The 16,448-nt window shown below is 39.9% G+C and overlaps 1 protein-coding gene and 1 pseudogene across 5 annotated transcripts in view; one reads left to right on the forward strand and one right to left on the reverse strand.

Annotated features, from left to right (window-relative positions):
* The window catches only part of MINDY2 (MINDY lysine 48 deubiquitinase 2), a 75,111-nt gene that overhangs the window by 20,971 nt on the left and 37,692 nt on the right, over positions 1–16,448 (reverse strand). For all 5 annotated transcript variants that reach the window (XR_008556118.1, XM_054716193.1, XM_054716194.1 and 2 more), the window contains 2 exons: positions 15,134–15,236; positions 4,470–4,612 (listed from right to left, as the gene is read on the reverse strand). Coding sequence is in view for 4 of the 5 variants with exons in the window: in XM_054716193.1 (XP_054572168.1) it covers positions 4,470–4,612; positions 15,134–15,236 (246 nt within the window). In the remaining variant the exon portion in view is untranslated. The remainder of the gene's footprint in view (positions 1–4,469; positions 4,613–15,133; positions 15,237–16,448) is intronic.
* On the forward strand, positions 9,108–10,024 carry LOC103283879 (TATA-box-binding protein-like; annotated as a pseudogene).

Raw genomic sequence — 16,448 nt, forward strand, 5'->3', positions numbered from 1 at the left:
TTAGTATCTGTGGTCAGAAAAAATGTCATGAGAATCTGTGCAATCAAAACCCAGGTCATACTGTGTTAGACAGTTGGAAAATGTGAAGTTGATTGGTAGATATTATATGGGGTGGGGGGGGGGGGGTGGGTAGGGAGGGTCAATTTGATCAACACATCCATTGTGACTCTGTAATGGCAAAAGGCCTAATAAAAAGTCTAAGGAGCCCCGCTGGTGTGGCTCAGTTGATTGAGCATTGTCCCATGCACCAAGAGGTCGCTGGTTCGATTCCCAGTCAGGGCATATGATATGATATGATATGATATGATATGATATGATATGATGTGATATAATATGGGTACCAGAAAGCATAAAGATGCTTTTTTCAAATTCTAATACAAATAAGCTCCACTAATCCTATATAATAAAAGCCAGCCAAGGAAGGTACCAGTGGGCAGAGGAAGGGGATGGTGGGTGATCGGGGGGTAGGGCCTGCCACTTGCCGGCCCCCGATTAGCTCGCCGGTTGCCTCCTGCAGAGGGAGGCCAGACTGCGCTTAGGCCCACTCCGCAGGGAGTGGGCCTACGTCAGTGGGATATCCCCCAAGGACTCCCAGACTGCAAGAAGGCGCAGGCCAGGCTGAAGGACTGCCCCTCCCACAGTGCACGAATTTTCGTGCACCAGGCCTCTAGTAAAATAATAAGTTTGTAGATATTTATGACTGATTGTCAATTTATTATTTTAGGCCCCTAGTTACAGACACCATTTATCAGTAGTAGAAAGAATTCTATACAGCTAGGCTGGAGTAGCTCTCAGCTGGTTGGGCATCCTCTCATGTGATAGATCCTCCCTTCCCCCAACTGATGGACGGAGCATGACGTAAACCCCACCTGCAGCCGGACATTCCTGAACACCTTATATGGACTGTACATTGAACCACCAATCAGCACCTGCCATGTACCCTAAGCCCCCAATTCCTAAATCCCTAGGCCCCTAACCATGTACCTCACATGAAACCACCAATCAGCGTGGACTGAGTACCCTAAGCCCCGTCCCCTCCTTCCTCCCCTCAAAAGGCGCTCTCACCCCCGGCCCGTCCCTTTTCCCTTCTGGAAGACGGCCCGGCAGGGTGATCTCCAATAAAGCCTGTATCCTGGTATCCCACGGTCTCCGTCCCTCTATTTAATCTTTTATCATGCACCAAAAGATGGTTGTTGCGATTCCCAGTCAGGGCACATGCCTGGGTTGTGGGTTTGATCTTTGGTCGGGGCCCGTGCAGAGGACAGCCAAATGATGTTTCTCTTTCACATCAATATATTTCTCTCCCTTCTTCTCTTTAAGCATGCCTTCAGGTGAGGATTAAAAAATATTCTATCCAGATATTAAATTTATTTTATTGTTGAAAGTATATCTGAATTCTATGGAATGAACTATGTTTATACCACAGTGTTTCAAGAGTTCACAGGGACAGAAAGATGGGAAGTAAAGTGATCATTAAATATGAATGCATAAAATGACCCTAAAATCTTCAAAAGTGTAATGTTAAAAGGCATTATTGAAGATCTAATGGAGTATTAAATGTAGCTTTACCTTATTTGAAAAAGCAGCTTTCTACTTTTTTTCTTACTTGTATCATTATTAGATCACAGATTCCCTGGCCCTCAAGTTTATAAACAACTACAAAAACTCAAACAACCCAGAAATCAGTAGTAGAGAATAACTGTTTTCATGTTTAACAGGTTTAACAGAACAGGGGAACAATTTTCCATCATATTTCCTTAGTCAGCAAATGAATACCATTTTGTTTTTATTTTTTAAAATATATTTTTATTGATTTCAGTGAGGAAGAGATAGGGAGAGAGAGATAGAAACATCAATGAGAGAGAATCACTGATAGGCTGCCTCCTGCATGCTCCACACTAGGGATTGAGCCTGCAACCCAGGCATGTGCCCTTGACTGGAATCAAACCGCAGGCCAACACTCTATCCACTGAGCCAAACCAGCTAAGGGCTTGATACCATTTTGAAGAAACCCCTTCCTAAATTTTATTAAGTATTCCTTTAGGGCTTCTAGTTCTACAGCAACAGCCAAAGAAGTGTAGATTTTATTATAAATCCAATTAATTAGTCACTAGATCAATGAGGAGGGAAAGTGTTTCTGACTCTTCTCAACAATGTACTCACTGGGTACTCTGCCAGAAGTAGAGCAGTATCTTATTTAAAGACCGTTAGGATTGGAATTATAGTTCTTTTTTTTTTTTTTTTAACTATATTGTTGAGAGTATTAAAGGTTTCTCCCTTAGCCCCCCCCCCACTCCCCCTTCTACCAGGTTCCTGCCCCACCCCAGGTCCAATAGGAATGTAGGAAATAAGATGGAGAAGATTATAATGGGGGCATAAATAAATAGCCTAAAGGCCCATAAGATCCCTGGAAAACACAAGATTTACATCATATTAAAATGGAGTTAATTCACCAAATGTAATGCATTGTTCTTGATTAGAGCCTGGTTTGAACAAACTGACCATAAAACTACATGTGGACAAATGGGAAATATGAATATGGACTGGGTATTAGATTATATTAAAAATTATAGTTAATTTTGTTAGATGCAACAAGGGTACTGTGATTTATTTGAATGGAAAATGTTCTTGTTTAGAGATGTATATTGAAATATAAGCAAAAAGATGAAAATAGTATCATGTCAAAATTGTTTAAAAAGATGAGTATAATAGGTACACATTAAATTAGTCTTGTTACTTTTCTGTAAATTTGCAATTTTTCATAAAAAGTAAAAAAAAAAAAAACCTCAAAAAACAGTGTTACTATTTCAGCTTGGCGTCAATATAGTAAACAATGGCATTTCCCCTAGTGACTGGCCACCAGGATAGCTGTTCCCACTTATCCCTTCTATATAAATAAGGTCACCTTAGCGAAGAATAGTATTTTATTTGCTCTAGACAATATTTATGAATTTGGACAATATCAGCATGTTCATAATACCATCATGTCCCTGAATTTCTTTGCTCTTCTACTCTTTGTTGCACCCACTTACAAAGTCCCAAATCTAGAATAACAAACTAGCCACCTTCTCCATGAATGTACTCTGGCAGATACTCCTGCAAAAAAATTTACACAAGTAATAATTACCATTCCCAACAATGTCTGGTGATTCTTCTTAATTTCTCTAGTTACAGCTTTCTCCAACATGCTATAAAGACTACTTCAAACTTTCCTTCTATGAAACCAAACCCACTCCTACTCAGTCTCAGTAAATGATCTTGCCTTCCACATAACAAACAAAAGCATTCAAAGTAACTTCCTCTGCTTCCTGCCATCAAATCTGCAAATCTCCCTGTAGCTATACTCATAGTCTGTTTTTTCCCTCCTTTACAATGAAGAGGTCTTTTTTTTTTTTTTTAAATTGATTTCAGAGAGGAAGGGAGAGGGAGATATAGATAGAAACATCAATGATGAGAGAGAATCATTGATCCGCTGCCTCCTGCACGCCCCACACTGGGGATTGAGTCTGAAACCTGAGCATGAACCCTTGACTGGAATCGAACCCGGGACCCTCTAGTGTGCAGGCTGACACTCTATCTACTGAGCCAAACCAGCTAGGGCTGAAGAGGTCTTTTTTAAAACAAGGCCAATCTCCTTCACCTGTGAACATTCCTATCCTTTTGCACTCTCTTAGGAGCCTCCTAACATCAAATACCACTCTCCTGAATCCTTATCCTTTCTCTATTGAGTCCTTCATATTTAGACATGATTAAGTCTCTCATATTAAAAAATAAAAAACACTTTCTGGATTCCAATACAGCTACGAGCCATTATGTCTCTGCCCCTTCCCGAACTGTTTCAAAGAGGTGCTTAATCTGTTTCTAGTTTCTGACATCCCAAGCACTTATTAACCAATTCAAATTGCGTTTTTCCTGCTGCCACCATTCTCTAAGATACCAATGAAATCCAGATTGCCAATGGACTCTTCTCCAGTATTCTCCCACCAGCATTTAATAACTGAGATCTCCATTCTTCTTGATATACTATCTCCCTGTTGGCTTACATGATGCTATATTCTTTATATTTTCCTTTTATTCTTTTCTTTCTTAGTCTCCTTTGCTAGTTCATACTCCTCCAGCTAATCATTAAATGTTGGCACTCCTCAAATCTGTCCTAGGCCCCCTCTTTTAGTCTCATACCATATTTTTCTTATAAATCTCCTCCTATGCCAAAATTACTATTTGTACACAAAAATTATTCCAGTCTTGAACCATTTCCCCAACATTTCCACTTGAAGCAATGCCTCAGATGCCTCTGAAGTAACAATTAAGTAGCTAATCCATTCTATCCTAAAAAAGTATTTAATAATTACCTTAATAATTTGATGGTTAAAGAATATTATGCTAAATTTTTTTATTTTGAAGCAGATAAGACATTTCTAAATCAAGTTCCTTTAATTTCAAATAACAAAGTTATTTCTATATCATACCTTGTATTTGGTCATGGTGCTAAAATGATTATTCCGAAAGAACACACAAAGTTCTCCTTCCTGGACCGTTGAAGTTAGTTCACATAATCCATGGTATGTCAATTGAGTGGCTGTGTTATTTAGAAACTGCTCAGCTACAAAGCCTATGGAACCAACACAAAATATTAGATGGAAGAATAATTTCAAAATTAAAAAGTTTTTCTATTTACATTGTGTTACAAGTATAAAGAAAGGCCAGTCAGATTAAAACTTCTCCTACAATAACATGATGGCCCCAAATTGGAGATTCTACCTTTTTATTTTAGAAGATGTGTCTATAGACATCCCCATCCTAAAGAAAAGTTACATGAAATTATTTTTATTAATTAATGTATTTATATATATTTTACCTACTTCCAAAATGGATTTCAGGCAGCTTGCAACAAAACACATACAGTAAAACTAAAACCCACTAAAACAAGTAAGGCAAGAATTAGCAATTTAAAAAGTGCATAGGAGTCCAGCCAGTGTGGCTCAGTGGTTGAGCATCGACATATGAACCAGGTCATGGTTTGATTCCCGGTCAGAGCACATGCCCGGGTTGCAGGCTCGATTCCCATATGAAGTGTGCAGGAGGCAGCCAATCAATCACTCTCTCTTATCGACTAGAGGCCTGGTGCATGAATTCGTGCACAGGTGAAATCCCTCTGGGTGGCCTGCAGGGATCGGGCCAAAACCCACAGTCCAATGCTGCCTGCAGCTTCTACCTGCTGCTCCTGCTCATCCTGGCCCCACTGTACCTGCCAGGGCTCACGCCCATTCAGTCCCAATCGGGAGAGGCTCGCGCTGCTACAGCAGCGCTTGCCAGCCACGATCCCTGTGTCTGGTGCCTTCCCAAGGGGAGTGGTCAGTGGGATTGGGCTAAAACTGGCTCTCCGACATCCCCTGAGGGGTCCTGGATTGCGAGAGTGTGCAGGCCAGGTTGAGGGACCCCCTCCCTGGTGGTCAGTGCACGTCATAGTGAGCGGTTGAGCAGCCTTAGCAAATCATTAGCATATTACACTTTGATTGGTTATTCAGGTGTTCTGCTGTTCGATCTATTTGCATATTACCCTTTTATTATATAGGATGTTTCTATCCCTCTCTCTGATATCAATAAAAAAATATTTTTAAAAAAGGAGTAAAATATCTATGTCAACAGCTCCTTCCCCAATGATAGGTTTTTAGAAATTAAAAGTAGTCTTAACAAATTGAGTTGCTTAAGATTTTAATAAAGGTCCCAGATAACTTGAAATTCACAAACTGCTCAATTTTTGCCTTAAAACTAAAAGTAGGCATAAAACTGAAGAGAAAACAGTGGGTAACTGATGCCATTTTATCCTAATCTCCTCCAACATATGCCACTCTATATCTATCTATCTATCTATCTATCTATCTATCTATCTATCTACCTACCTACCTACCTATCCTTCCATCCATCTATATCAAGTTCAGAAATAGAAGTGATCTCTTTGTTTTCAAAATATAATGAAATACACAAAAGTTTTCTGTGGTTTAATTTAAAAGACATGTAGAGTTGATCCTTGCTAATGGCCAAATTTGCCTACTAGCTAAAATTTATTAACTCCAAAATCAATACTTGCTGTGCACTTTCAGGGTCATTCCTGGATACGTGCAAAGCTGCAAAAAATTGAGTCACCAAACATGCACATTCCCCACTGAGATCAAACAAGGCAACACTAGGCCTGTTTCAGCTCTCATACTGTGAACAAGTGTCCTTTTCACAGTCTATGGAGTGCCACATTCTTCACATTTTTGTGCTTTGTGTGGAGTGATTTTTACTGTGTAAAATGGCCCCCGAATGTAACACTGGAGTGCTTGCTGGTGTTCCTAAGTGCACAAAGTCTGTGATGTGCCTATGAAGAATATACAAATTTTTGTGGCTTTGTCCAGGTGAGTTATAGTGCTGTTTGCCATGCATTTAATGTTACTGAATCAACCATATATATTGAATAAGATGTCTCTAAACAGAAATGCACATAAAACAAGGTTATGAATTTATCAGTTGATAGAAAGCTTGTGAGTAAAGGCTCACAGGAACCTAATCTTGTGTTTCCCGTAGGAGCAATGGTTTAGTATTCACTAATTCAGTGTTCATAGCAACTTTATAGAACAGCGATTTTCAACTGGTGTGCTCAAGAAATTCTAAAACATGCAATACTTGCTCTGGCCAGTGTCGCTCAGCAGTTACAGTGTCGGCCTGTGCAAGAGACGCAGGCTTGATTGCCAGCCAAGGGCATGTACCTGGGTTACCCCCAGTCGGGGTGCATGCTGGAGGCATGTATCTCTCTCACATCGATGTTTCTCTTTCTCTCTCTCTCTCCCCCTCCTCCCTTCCTCCCTTCCACTCTCTCTGAAAAAAAAAAGAAAAAGGGCAATAGGAAAAATATCCTCAGGTGAGGATTAACAAAAACAAAACAAAAACATGCAATACCTAATTATTTAATCAGAGGCACTAATCTCTTTTCCCTTAGATTGTCAAATAAAAAAAATGATAACAGCCAACACAATAGCCGTCCAGTATGAATGAATGAAAATTATATCAGATTGGCAAAAAAAATATTTTTGGCGTGCTACAGAATTTTAGCAATTAGTTTATACGTGCCATGAGATGAAAAAGACTGAAATTCGCTTTTACAGAACATAACTACTGGGAATAATGAGAATCAACTGCATACATATTTTATAAGCCTGTATTTCTCTTCTTCCTTTCATTCCCTTACTGAAGAAGAAAAGTCTCAGAAACAATAGGGGGCGGGGAAGAGAGTGCTGTAAAACAGCAGTCACCAACCTTTTGGATCTCATGGACCACCAGTAGTCCACAGACCAACAGTTGGCGACCGCTGCTCTAAAAAGTTTTATAAGTGAGCAGAGAGGTGCAAATATAGGGTGTTCATAAACTGACACCTCAACAAGAAACTGAAAATAAACTTGGGCCGAAACCGGTTTGGCTCAGTGGATAGAGCCTCGGCCTGCGGACTCAAGGGTCCCAGGTTCGATTCCAGTCAAGGGCATGTACCTTGGTTGCGGGCACATCCCCAATAGGGGGTGCGCAAGAGGCAGCTGATGGATGTTTCTCTCTCATCGATATTTCTGACTCTCTATCCCTCTCTCTTCCTCTCTGTAAAAAATCAATAAAATATATTTAAAAAAAGAAAATAAACTTGGAAGGGCCAAGGCAGCTGTAGAGTATGTTTATTCCACTTACTCTCCATCCCTCACCCTTATTGTCAAGCTACACCAAGTCAAGCTGCAAAGTGGTTGTAAAAAGTTATCAATATATCACACTATTCCAAAGAATTGTGTAAGATAGGAGGGAAAATGCAAATTGTTATACAGAAGGCCACAGCCAAAGGAAATTTATAGCACATTTGCAAATTCTGAGGTTTATACATTTAGAAATTGTCAACTCCTTCTATTACTATTATTACTTTGCTAAGTACTAAATTACTGAGTAGAATGGTTATGTTATATACTAAAGCACTTAATATTAGATAGCATTTTAATAGTAAGTAGAATGCCTGTCCTGAGAGGTACCACTGCTGCGTTACCAAACCCTTCCTTCCGAAAGATGTTTCTAAATGGGCCTCCCACACCTTACTCATCCAATGTACTCTCTACAAATCCTTCAAGAAGACACAAAAATTCAATGGAAATACAGCACATTCTCTCTGAAAAATTCAACACTAGAAAGGTCTTTCTGAACTTCTTTCTATAGATCAGGACCAAGGCTCAGAGAGAAGAACTTTCTCCAGGACAAAATTACTTATGGGAAAGACTGAAACCCAGGAGAATTGTTGGTATTAAGTTTAAAAATTTAGTGCTTATGCCCTGGCTGGTGTGGCTGTTAACTGGGCATCGTCCCATGCACCAAAAATGCACTTACCCAGTTGCAGGTTTGATCCCAGTCAGGGTGCATGTGGAGGCAGCCAATTGGTATTTCTCTCTCACAATCAATGGTTCTTTCTCTCTCTCTCCCTTTCTCTTTCAAAATAATAATAATAATAATAATAATAATAATAATAATAATAATAAATGCAAACGGAATTGTATTTCTTCCCAAACCATAAAGCAGGGTAATATGGACCTATAGAGAGCAATGTTTCCTAATTCTTCTCCTCTTAAACAGTGTGATTTTAGTGGAATATTCAAAAACCTAATCTAGTTTCAACTTTTCATAACTAATTAAACAAAATTTGGCAAACAATTCTAAGCATTATATAGTAGTTTATTTATCTGCATTGCTTCAAATGACAAATAGCTTATTTGCAAAATTTAAATTAAATTTCAATTTATTATTAATGATAATAAAGTAGGGCAAAAATTAATATAATGGTAACAATAAGGTAATATCACTGAAAATAAATTTAAATTATTTTCCTGAGAGGGGTCAGGAAGGGTTGCCATGGCGCGTGCCCGGGCCGCCGGCCATGTGACTAGTCCTTGCAGGGTGGGTGCTGCTGTCCGCAGTGACTCCAGAGCAGCCTCACTTGGTTGGTCTGAAGATAACCCTGGGAGCTGAGGAAGTTGCTTAGAAGTTCTGCTGGGGATGCTCTGGGGAAGACTGGCCACCAAGGCAGCTCCAATGCAAAGGTCGCCATGGATCAGAACAATAGCATGCCACCCTACACTCAAGTCCTGGCCTCCCCTCAGGGCTCATGATTCCTGGAATTCCTAGCTTTAGCCCAATGATGCCGTATGGCACAGGGCTGACTCCACAGCCCATTCAGAACACCAACAGTCTGTCCATTCTGGAGGAGCAGCAAGGACAGTAGCAGCAGCCAACGGCCCAGCAGGTGACTCTGGAGCCTCAGGTCAGACATTCAGCTCTTCCACTCACAGACTCTTATGACTGCAGCCAAGCCAGGCATCATGACCTGTACCCTTTACCCATAACCCCCACCACACAGCCCTCTGAGAGCTCGAAGATCATGCCACAGCTGCAAAATATTGTATCCACAGTGAATCTTGGTTGTAAACTTGACCTAAAGACCATTGCACTTCGTGCCTGAAATACTGCATATAATTCCAAGTGGTTTGCTACTGTGATCATGAGAATAAGGGAGCCCCGGACCACAGCCCTGATCTTTAATTCTGGGAAGATGGTGTGCACCGGCGCCAGGAATGAAGACCGGTCCAGACTAGCAGGAAGAAAGTATGCCACAGTTGTGCAGAAGTTAGGTTTCCCAGCCAAGTTTTTGGACTTCAAGATACAGAACATGGTATGCAGTTGCAATGTGAAGTTCCCCATAAGGTTAGAAGGCCTCATGCTGACCCACCAACAGTTCAGTAGTTATGAGCCAGAATTATTTCCTGGTTTAATCTACAGGATGATCAAATCCAGAATTGTTCTCCTTATTTTTGTTTCGGGAAAAGTTGTATTAACAGGTGCTAAAGTCAGAGCAGAAATTTATGAAGCCTTTGAAAACATCTACTCTATCCTCAAGGACTTCGGGAAGACAACGTATGGCTGTTTTTCCCTCCCACCCACTAGTTTTAAAAACACATCAGTTTAGGTACATTTAAACGGTGGTGTTGAGGGTAGCCTGGGTCTGTGTGGATTGCAGCCTGCACATGCGCCTGTCTTACTGTAGTGGCTGCACTGTGCTGACCATCTATTTAGGTTTTAGATTTAGATTTTAAACTCCTACTGCTGTTGACAAGTTGGTTTAAGAAACAAAACTCTGGCCAGGGGGTAGGGGAGGCTGGGGGAAGGTCAATGGGGGGAAAAGGAGATATATGTACTACTATTTATAATACTTTAAACAATAAAATTAAAAAAATAAAAGAAACAAAACTTTGGTGTTAAAGCCACCTCTACAATTGACTGGACTTTTAATTTTGTTTGCTTTCTTCCTCCTAAACCACAGGTTTTATATTTCTACCAAGAAAGTAAAAACATTTTTTAAAACTGCTGTTTTTCTAATTTGTAAGTCTAGGATTTATTTTTGTGCCAGACACATTCCGCCTTCTCATAATTGCAGGACAGAACAGATGTATTAATGAACACGAACGGCTGTAAATATTTCTCTTCTCAGTACTCTGTACAATAAATGCTGTTTATAAAAGTGTTAGGTTGATGTTATAAATATGAATTTTAAGATTTATGTAATCATACTGTTTTTAAATAAGCCAAGTTTTCTTTTACCTTACTACCTATTTTTGTTCCTTTTTGCCTAATTTTAGTGTCCCTCTTTTTAACTTCACATCCTTTAAGGCACTCATTACTTTCATCTTCTCTAATAGCTCTTTAGTAATAAAGGAAAATAATTAGATAAACTAATTTAGTATTGAATTTCTGAAACTAAGAGATATTTTCAAACACTAATATCAAAAAAATAATTTTTGTGTGTGTGGGTTCAGGCATTATATCTAAAATATAATCACCTTTTGGATATTTTATTGATTCAAAAGGAAAGTTACAGTTGTGGGCCAAATAGAAAAGAGAGCAAACTACTACTTCAGTAGAAAATTATACCCAAGAAAATATGATGAAGAAAATAATGGAGGGAAGCTAATTGCTACATTATAAGTAAAAATGTCTATTGTGGCCTCTTCTTTTATATATTAGAGGCCCAATGCATGAAATTCGTGCAAGAGTAGGTCTTCCTTCCCCTGCTGCTGGCACTGGCTTCCCTCTGGCACCCGGGACCCCGGCTTCCCTCACAGCCCCAGCTTCATCGGAAGGTTGTGCGGAAGGACGTCCGATGTAATTAGCATATTACATTTTTATTATAGATTTCTTAGTGCCTTATACAAGTAACCATTGGAGTTAAACAATTATTTCAAGTAGACTACACACTTGTAGTTTCTTATAAATAAAAACTAGTTTAGTTTTCTAATTATAGTGAATTCTATATATAATTATTCCTTGATATGGGAATCTGATATGTAGAATTTCATCACTACAAAATGTATATAACAAGAATTTAATCAATTCTGGTATATATTACACAAAAATTCTATAACATTAAAGAAGATAATTCCTTCCTTGTTTTTAACAAGATGTTCTTCTCAAGTTATCAACACAATATAAATTAGCTATTGTTTTTCATTATCCTGGGAAATCAATGTCAGAGTTATAGTTGTAACATCAGGTTGAGAAAAAGGAGAAGTGAAAAAGGCACTGGGGCTTTTGTTGCTGTTGTGCATTTGTTGTGTATAGAGCTTGGGTAAGTTCTAGTGAGAGAAAATATTTGTGTGTTTTTTTAAAAATATTTTATTGTCATTTATTGATCTGTCTTCTGTTTCTTTCTTTTTTTCTTAATCCTTACCCGAAGATATTTTTCCATTGATTTTTAGAGAGTGGAAGAGAGAGGGAAAGACAGTGAGAAATATAGATGTGAGAGAAACACAGTGATTGGTTGCCTCCTGCAAGGGCCTGGGCCGAGGAGGAGCCTGCAACTGAGGTATGTGCCGTTGACTGGAATTGAACCCGGGACCTTTCAGTCCGCAGGCCAATGCTCTACCCACTGAGCCTAACCAGCTAGAGCTAGAGAAAATATATTTTTTAAATATATTTTTTATTGATTTCAAAAAAGAAGGGAGAAAGACAGAGAGATAGAAACATCAATGATGAGAGAGAATCATTGATTGGCTGCCTCCTGCATGTCCCCCACTTTGGGGGATTCGAGTCTGCAACCCGGGCATGTGCCCCTAGCTGGAATCGAACCCGGGACCCCTCAGTCCAGAGGCTGACGCTCTATCCACTGAGCCAAATCGGCCAGCGTGAGAAAATATTTTTAACAAATATTTTGTTGCTTCTCTTCCCCCTAAAATTTAAACTTTGTTCCCTTAAGTTGTAGTGAAAGAGCTGTCATGCAAAACAATGATCAATATCCTTGTATATTTATTTATGTGTTTAATGCAAGTAGAAGACTAAGATAAACCTCAATTAAAATACTGTGTGTTTTCTTGCTACTTGCCTCTTGCTAAACTTATGGATAATGGAGTAATAAAATTAGTTGGGTTCTGATTAATCAGTATAGTATGGGATTCATGTACATGTCTTCTTTTATATGTTCTCATAAACTCTTGTAGTAACTTAGTTTTTATTTATTTTTTTAAAACATGATAATAGTAATATATATTATAACTAGAGGCCCAGTGCACAAAATTCGTGCACGGAGGGGGGCTGTCCCTCAGCCCAGCCTGTACCCTCTCCAATATGGGACATCCCTCTCACAATCCAGGACTTCTGGCTCCCAACTGCTTGCCTGCCTGCCTGCCTTCCTGATTGCCCCTAACCGCTTCTGCCTGCCAGCCTGATCACCTCCTAACCACTCTGCTGCCAGCCTGTTTGCCTCCAACTTCCCTCCTCTGCCGGCCTGGTCACCCCTAACTGCCCTCTCCTGCAGGGTTGATCACCTCCAACTTTCCTCCCTTGCAGGCCTGGTCCTTCTCAACTGCCCTCCCTTGCAGGCCAAGTGCCTCCCAACTGCCCTCTCCTGCTGACCATCTTGTGGTGGCCATCTTGTGTCCACATGGGGGCAGGATCTTTGACCACATGGGGGCAGCGATATTGTGTGTTGCAGTGATGATCAATCTGTATATTACTCTTTTATTAGATAGAATAGAGGCCTGGTACAGGGGTGGGGGCCAGCTGGTTTGCCCTGAAGGGTGTCCCGGATCAGGTGGGGGTTCCCTTGGGGCATGGGGCAGCCTGAGCGAGGGGCCTGTGGTGGTTTGCAGGCCGGCCACGCCCCCTGGCAACCCAAGCGGAGGCCCTGGTATCTGGAATTTATTTTCCTTCTACAATTGAAACTTTGTAGCCTGGAGCGGAGCCAAGCCTGGGGCTCCCTCTGAGGAGGCTGGCAGCCATTTCTGTTGGGGTTATAATTGAAACTTTGTTGCCTTAGCTGGTGGGCCCGGCCAGGGTGTGTGGAAAGCTTTGCTTCCCCTGTTGCCGGCGGCAACCCTGGCCTGCTTTCTCAAGCTCCATCCTGTCACCATTTGTTTGAATTTGTTTACTTTCTATAATTGAAACTTTGTAGCTTGAGTGGAGGCTTAGGCCTGGCAAGGGCAGGCAGAAAGCTTGGCTTCCTCTGTTGCCTAGGAAACCTTGCTCTCTGTGGCTGTAGCCATCTTGGTTTGGGTTAATTTGCATGCTCGCTCTGATTGGATGGTGGGCGTGGCTTGTGGGTGTGTCAGAGGTATGGTCAATTTGCATATTTGTCTATTATTAGGTAGGATAATATATACCATATATCACATATAAAAGAATTGTGTGTCTAAAAAAATGAAGCTCACTCCCTACTTATGATTTCTCTTCCTTTTGTTTCCCCTACAAACAGAGAATAGCAACCTCAGTATTTGAACATATTTATGAAAAAGTGAGCCCTAACCGGTTTGGCTCAGTGGATAGAGCGTAGGCCTGCAGACTAAAAGGTCCCAGGTTTGATTCCGGTCAAGGGCATGTACCTTGGTTCCAGGCACATCGCCAGTAGGGGGTGTGCAGGAGGCAGCTGACTGATGTTTCTCTCTCACTGATGTTTCTAACTCTCTATCCCTCTCCCTTCCTCTCTGTAAACAATCAATAAAATATATTAAAAAAGTAAAATAAAATACTTAAAAAAAAAGTGAAGTAGGTGGTAGGGAAGGTACATCCAAATGCTATGACTCCGGACAGCATTCTTCTCCTTCCCTTCACTGACTGAAACACAGCTGAAAAATATGAAATTGCTTCTATGGTGACAAATTTAGCAATTTTAATTAGTTAAGGATTAGGATAACTGAATGATCAAAGGCACACTTTGATTAAAAATGGAGCTTTAGCCCTAGCTTGTTTGGCTCAGTGGATAGAGCATCATCCTGCGGAATAAAAGGTCCTGGGTTTAATTCCAATCAAGGGCACATGCCTGGGTTTTGGGCTCAATCCCCAGTAGGGGGTGTGCAGGAGGCAGCCAAATGATTCTCTCTCACCATGGATGTTTCTATCTCTCCCTCTCTCTCCCTCTCCCTTCCTCTCTGAAATCAATAAAAAATACATAAAAAAAAAAGAATGGAGCTTTACTATACTATGTTATACTGAAACATAAGGCAGAGCTCTACTAAAATGAACACTGAGTACCATGATACTCAGTCAACTGAAGTGTTCAGAATAAATTATAAGGTTCACGCAGTACTCCCAAATAATAATGATTTTTAAAAAGAGCAATTATCAATTACCCCTGAGTAATTTACCGTATCAAAACTAACAAGAGAGCCCTAGTCAGTTTTGCTCAGTGGATAGAGCATCGGCTTGTGGACCAAAGGGTCCCGGGTTTGATTCCAGTCAAGGGCAGGATCCTTCATGGCCCAGGCAGGAGGCAACCAATCGATGTGTTTCTCTCACATCGATATTTCTCTGTCTTTCCCTCTCTCTAAGAAATCAATGGAAAAATATACTCGGGCGAGGATTAAAATAAAGCTAACAAGAGATTCCAAAGACCTTTATTAAAATCCAGGCCTCATTGTACAAGTCAAGTGAAAGGTTTCTAGGAAAAACCTTTCACTGGCACCTTTACGAAAAATTACTTAATTCCTGTAAGTAGCAACACTTCTGTTTTAAGACATTTGAAAGATGTTAAATTATCAGACAATTTATTTTGCCAAGAATAAGTCAGGTAATAGCAGCACTCACCCACCTTCACTAACCAGCTCACTATTGTCTGACTGCTTACAAGAGATGATCTTCTCCACTAGTTGGTTGTAGCTGCAGTTACCAACAGCTTTTACAATGTCATCCATCTAGAAAACAAATGACTATCTTACTAATCATGATAAGATTAAAAATAATAACAAAGAAACCAATGTCACTCTTTAGGGTTTTATTCTAATACAATACTAAAGATACAAATATTATTTATGAAAAAAATCAACACTAAAATTAACACCCAACTGTTTTCAGTTTTGTTTACAGCTATATTATAAAAAATATATTTTTAAAAAGAAAGAAAAATATTGCTCAGTTGTATTTCAATTACACAAAAAATAATTAAATGGGCTTATTACATGCAACTTTATTTCTTAAGGTTGTAAAGATGCATTTAAGTGATTAAAATAAAAAATAAGCCATTTAAGGAGGAAAAATAAGAAAAGCTCAGTTTTTTTTTATTTTCTAAAATACAAATATTGTCATTTAAGGCAAGGCAAATATAAAGATGCTAATTTATGAGATTAAAGTTTTTCCATTTTATTACTAGAGGCCCAGTGCACGAAATTTGTGCACTGGAGGGGGGCTCTCCTCAGCCTGGCTGGCGCCCTCTGGCAGTCTGGGAGCTCTTGGGGCATATCCTACTGATGGCTTAGGCCCACTCCCCAGCTGGCAGTCGGACATCCTTAGCACTGCTGCAGAGGCAGCAGAGACTCCCACCACTGCCGCTGCACTTGCTGGCCATGAGCCTGGATTCTGGCTGAGCAGTGCTCCCCCTGTGTGAGTGCACTGACCACCAGAGGGCAGCTCCTGCATTGAGCATCTGCCCCCTGGTGGTCAGTGCGTGTCATAGCAACCGGTCATTCTCCCATTCAGTCGATTTGCATATTAGCCGTTTATTATATAGAATTTATTTCCTAGCCAAGTATAGTGAAAATGAGTAGACACAACTAACTTTATTTTCCTGAAGAAAAGTTAATGTATGTTAATCAGGGACAGTATTTGCCTAATGATTCTTATTTAATATTTGTCTTTGGAGGTTCACTAGAAAAGTGAATTCAATGTTTTAAGTTACAGGAATATAAAATTGGGCACCTCTACTCTCTCTCCATTATACTTTGCTTTGGTTTTTGAAGAAAAATAGATTTCTGCTGTCTCAACAACTTTTTTTGTTTGCCCTCCCATCCCTAAGATATATTTATAAATTATTTACATGTACTACTGTGTTAATATAATATATCCATAATAAAACAAGTACAAATTAATACAATGCTATAAAAAATAAGAGGGCCAATGTTTTCTTTCAC

The sequence above is a fragment of the Eptesicus fuscus genome, chromosome 5 (genome assembly GCF_027574615.1).
Source record: "Eptesicus fuscus isolate TK198812 chromosome 5, DD_ASM_mEF_20220401, whole genome shotgun sequence".
Taxonomy (NCBI): Eukaryota; Metazoa; Chordata; class Mammalia; order Chiroptera; family Vespertilionidae; genus Eptesicus; species Eptesicus fuscus.